The following is a 5,570-nucleotide window of genomic DNA, read 5'->3' on the forward strand; positions in this document are numbered from 1 at the left end:
CACTATAACAATGCTAAAATATACTAATACACTTACAAAAGGTTCTGAATAAAGAAAGAAATAGCTGATGGGTACGAAAAATTCATTTTTTTTTTCTTGTTTTCAGAAACCAAAATATGTAATTAATTTTTTTTCTGATCCCTCTAAAACAGAAAAAAACATAAATTAGTGGATTCTTTATTATGGGAGAAAGAATAAATCATGTTGAGTATTACCTTTACTACCTGTGATATTTATCAATTAGTTGTGAAATGTCCATTCTAAATGGTCCAACTAATAAAAAAGTATCCGGAGGTGAGGGGCCTCCTCATGTTGATTTTCGCATACAAGATATAAATAAAACAGTTATTATAATAGACAATAGATAATGATCAACATAATGAGAAAAACAGTCAGAAGTCGAAGAGCCCACACTTCTCTTCGGGAGGGGGAGGGGGTGAATCAGAAGAAGGAGTCATAAGGTAATGTTAATAGGGTTTTTGAACGTTTCCTGCATTGCTTCCTCGCGGGAAGGGGGCTGGGGTGATAGACTGGAATACTGGATTGAAGGAAACAGGGAGACTGTCAAAGAATTTGATTTGTCTCCGTGTGATGTGTTGTTGTACAGTTTCTAGCTGTAGTTCGTTATGAATGTGTGTCATGTTACGTCTTTCCAGAGATGTTCCTCTGCATATCTTCTGTAGTGTGCTGTTTTGGTATTGTTGTAGTGATTTCAGGACTGTTGGGTAGAGAAAATGTAGTAGTGGTGCGCCGTGAAGGAGTGATGGTCGTAATATTATGTAATTAATTAAAAAGGGGTAATACACTTAAATATTATTGTTTATGGTAATGAAACGTTTTCTAATCCTAAATCATAATAATAAAACTTGAATGCTAATTATAATAGAAACTAGATAAGAAAAACGATAATTAATTTACAGTAATAAAACAATAACAAATTGAAGGAAATAAATAAAAAACAATTGAGTTCTAACGATGAGAGTATGAATTTTTTCATTTCCCCAACTTGCACTTCTCCTTCCTGTCTGTTTTAAAAATTACTCATCACTTCAAGTTTGGTTTGTTCCTTATTTTCTTTGCTCTTAGTTTTTATACATCTTGTGATTTGTTTAGCTGTATATTTTATATTTTTACAGCATATTTTGATTGTATATTATATTTCCAAATCGGTCACTTTTTACTACCCACAAATCCGGCCCTTGATTATAATTCCAATTAAGGACGGGGCGCCTCTCCAAGTGGACCTTGATCTTATCCTGAGAAACTAATGAGCTAATGCAAAGAAGGATGTTTACCGACAACAATATCACATTAGTGGGTAGGTTCAATTATTGCTGCCTTAGTGAATCATTACATTTAGTTAGGGGTTGATAATAGAGGGGAGAGCTAATAACATTAGCTACGGGGAGAACAGGAGAACGGCTCTATCATTATTGTACGCTGAGGTTAGAACTTAGTCCGGCTCAAAGCCTTCATGCTCGCTTATACTATCATTCTCTAATGGTCCTTAATTATATATTTTAAGCTCTTGCCTCCTAAATGTTTAATGGATTATTTCTTTTTAAAAAATGTTTTAAACACTGAAGCGGTTCAAGACGAATCGAAATGTCTGGGGGTTATTTGTCTTAATTGTTGTATATTTTCTGTTCTGTTTCGTGCAGCCCTATCGTTACCTTCTTATAGGGACACAATGTTCTTCCAGCTTTTTTTCCTTTGCTAGTATCCATATTACTACTAAGCTGGTTAGCATCTTCTGGTGTAAAAAGGTTGATTACAACCCAATTAGTCATTAGTAAAACATTTTTCCTCCCTTGCCTTACTTTTTTATTCAATACAATCATTATGAGCAATCAACTATACATTTTTCAGTCCACAGGAATATCATTTATGTGTTAGTGTTATATAGCTGGACTGTAGATTCATAAATACTAGAGGGGGGCGCCATATGCCACTAGGATAAACGTAACCCAGCACTACCTACAGTGTAAGCGGATAATTGGTCACCAAGAGGGCAAACGAGAGTGGGGCTGTGCTCTTGAGGAGAACAAGCCTTCCTCTTCTTCTTGGTAAAGGGCCAGCTAAGTATGCCTTGCTAGGAAGTCAGCACCGATCGTGGTACACGGAGCAGCAGAGAATGGCCACGTTCCTCCGTTGAGCAGCAGCGGCACACCATCCATCAGGGGACCCATCACATATGGAGCAGGCAGTGAGCACCCAGTAACACAAATACAGGCTATAAAATTATATTATAATTCCACAAAGCATAAAAACATCTGGTATAATATTTATTACTAGATAATAATTAATGTGACAACATATCCCTTTTTAAAGATCTTAAATCTTTTTTGTTTAGGAAAACAATCTGAAGGAACACTATCAATGTTCCTGACGTCTTTAGTAGTATTGAAATTCCTTTCGATTAATTTTCCTATTTTTCAAAGGCTTCCCTTCTTGATGGTAGATGTCGGGAATCATATAAATTTCCCCAATTTATAGAGACCTCCAAAAGTTATCAAATAAAGTGCACAAAAGTTCAAATCAAACCTCTTGTATTGTAACAATCTTTACATACAATTATAATATAACAATAGTTCAATTATGTGATTTAAAATACAACAGATCACAAAATTAGACTAAATAATATTCTTCACCACCTTAGGACAACAAACACAGGACTATAACCTTCCACTATATTCTTTCACTTCACTAACGATACTTAACAGTAGAACTGGAATCCTGGATTATGGGAACGATGTCCATCAAACATCGTCCCATACTGAGTTGTGCTGGAGTATACAAACTTTCTAAACTGGAATTTCCGTAGATTAATAATCCAAGTTGGTAATCATGTTCCTCTAGGATTAAGTTGTTGCCAATGGCCTCTGAGTTTTTAGGACTGCTAGTTACCAACGGAAAACCATGTTTCTTTGTTTAATAAAGGTACATTAATTACTAATTAATTGGTTTATTCATCAACACGGTAATTCTAAATACTAATTCTAAAATAGGCTACTATTCTAAATAGGCTATAAAATTATAATATAATTCTACAAAGCTACACACCACACTACACATAACATCTGGTACAATACCTGTAGGGGGTTAATAGTTTTTTAATGTAAAAAATAAGAGAGATGAAAAATGAACAATACCATTAGATCTCGATATTATATTAGCTCAAATACACTTACATTATTGAGTTAGATAATAATTTCAATCATAAAAGAAAAGGCCCCTCACAACTGAGAAGTCAATAAGAGTTTTTCCAATCATATAGGCAAAAACACAATTAATACACAGTCCACCAAACTGGAACAATTATTCACACTCACACTATTATCATCAATCTTTCCAACAAAAAAAACCTCTCCTCTCGCCCGCCAGTGTTGCCCACGCAGTGTTGCCATCTTAGAATACCTATTTATATATGTCGCAACAGATTCAGTTCATCCGTGCCGTGAAGTACACAGTAAGGGTGAGTAGATGGGCAAGGAGCTCTATATCAGTGCTTACGAATGGCATTGATACTCGTACATGTAAAGTGGACAAAGTGGTCTTCTGTGTGCCATCGACCAAAAAACTTATCCTACAAAAACAGAAAAAATTACATAATTTATGTTTGAAAAAAAAACCTACATAATTAATGTTTTGCAGCTATTTGTACTATTTAAACATTGATGGATTTTCTGTTTCAGGACGAAAAAGAAGCGAAAATGGAAGACAAATTGGAAACAATGGTCCTGGTGAGGGACGCAGTGAAAACCTTCAGGGCGAGAAAAGTTCTTAGATCACTCAGCTTATCAGTTAAGAAACAATCACTGTTAGTAAAAATACAGTTGTTTTGTTTTTGATATATGATAGGTAGTTTTCAGATAGCATATAATAACTTAGATAACATATTGCCTGTTTAAAATCCCTTATGGTGTGGGTGTAGTTGACCATAGATGTTGGCGTTTGAGAGTTGTAGTTAATGAACAAACACCCCAATAAGCTAAAAATTATTATTTTTTGTAAGTAAGGGTTTCGGCCTAAGCAGTATGGCTTTATGGTGTACAAGACCAGCCGCCCATGTTGATGGAAGTTCAGAATAAGTTTTCATTTCTAAATGCGTTTTCTTCAATGGTCCTCTTCCCCCCCCCACCACTCACCTTGGACCGACTTCTTATTTTAATTTATTTTTTGGTTGAATAATAATTTTTTACCAAATTGATTAAGATTTTTATTATTTTGAGATATTTTATATCGTTGGTTCTATAGAAAAGGTGTGAATCTTCAAATATTTGAAGAAATTTTGTTTGAATTTTCATTGCTGATTTAAGCTAGGAGTTGATATCTAATATTGATATACATATATTAATATTTTGGCATTTTAATTAGTAAGGTCAAATATTCAGTTAGGTCTTTTTGGCATCGCTAAAAGAACACGAAACCAAGTTAAAGTGAAAATAGTGTTCTTCGATTTTATTTACAATGCGCCCATTTTTTATTATTTAAATCTATGTTTATAACTGCGTTGCAGGGCATCAAACTGGTTTTCTTTCTCCAATTCCTTGATGAGTCTTGCTTAAAATTTTATTTTTGGATGAGCAGGATATTTCTGAACAGTGATTAGGGTGATTGGGATTGGGCAGTGAAATATACTGTACTTAACATTGATGTAAGCTTTTATTGTTGTCTTTTATTATCCATATTTTGATTTAAAGCAGAGCGAGTTTTTCGGATTGTGTTGTGAGTGTTGGTATGTACCATTGATCTCAAGTGCTAGGTCAATGGTACATACCACCAATGTTACAGGTGGACGTAAGATTAAAGTCATATATGGCTAGATAAAGTTTTTAGATTTATAATAATAAGAATTATATATAATAAGAATTAGATTTATATATAATAAGAATTTTTAAGATTTATAAATGTTTCATAAGAGCAATGGAGTTTTGTGAATTGTGTTCGAACTTGTTTGTGGTGAATGAAGTCAACTTTGTAACCTCCTCCACTTCTTCTTCTCCAGCGCACTTGACTCTGAAATTCCCACAACCACTATCTAGCTCCCAGGTACTTCATTTTGTTTTACCAAATGAAGAAAGAGCTGATTCCACACGATTCCAGCCGCAGTTTCCACGTCCTCTCGCATGCACGCATGCACGCACTCACTCATGCTTATATATACATAATTTTTTTTTTTATTTATTCAGGAATATCCACATATTCCTATATGGCCTCCTTCCAAATCACTCTGTCCAAGGATCATTCCTTTCTTAGGCCGTCTTCTATAAAGGCTCTCTCCAGCTGCTTTTCTTTTTTCAACCATTTATTTTCCACGAGTCTACTTCTCTTGGTAAGCATTCCTGAAACATTTTCTGTAAATTTCCACAATACTTCAGGCGTTTCAAAATCACTATCACAATCTCTTCCGAAGTGTTCTTTCCAAGTGTCTCTTACCGTTCTATTTTTTACTTCTTAATTATAATGTGATAATATGTTTCAGAAGATTTATTATGGTTTATTGATAAATAACAGTAGCCCTGAATAAAATTGTCATATTTCAAAATAAAAATTTCATCCAGGCTATC

The 5,570-nt window shown here is 34.3% G+C and overlaps 1 protein-coding gene across 3 annotated transcripts in view; it reads left to right on the forward strand.

Moving 5' to 3' along the window:
- LOC106688233 (ABC transporter G family member 20) overlaps positions 1-5,570 on the forward strand; it is a 36,464-nt gene that overhangs the window by 9,300 nt on the left and 21,594 nt on the right. For all 3 annotated transcript variants that reach the window (XM_067052816.1, XM_067052817.1, XM_067052818.1), the window contains exon 2: positions 3,696-3,820. In XM_067052816.1, the coding sequence (XP_066908917.1) occupies positions 3,714-3,820 (107 nt within the window). In that variant the 5' untranslated portion in view covers positions 3,696-3,713. The remainder of the gene's footprint in view (positions 1-3,695; positions 3,821-5,570) is intronic.

This window comes from Halyomorpha halys, unplaced genomic scaffold (genome assembly GCF_000696795.3).
Source record: "Halyomorpha halys isolate HHAL.00 unplaced genomic scaffold, Hhal_1.1 Scaffold1087.1, whole genome shotgun sequence".
NCBI classification, from domain to species: domain Eukaryota; kingdom Metazoa; phylum Arthropoda; class Insecta; order Hemiptera; family Pentatomidae; genus Halyomorpha; species Halyomorpha halys.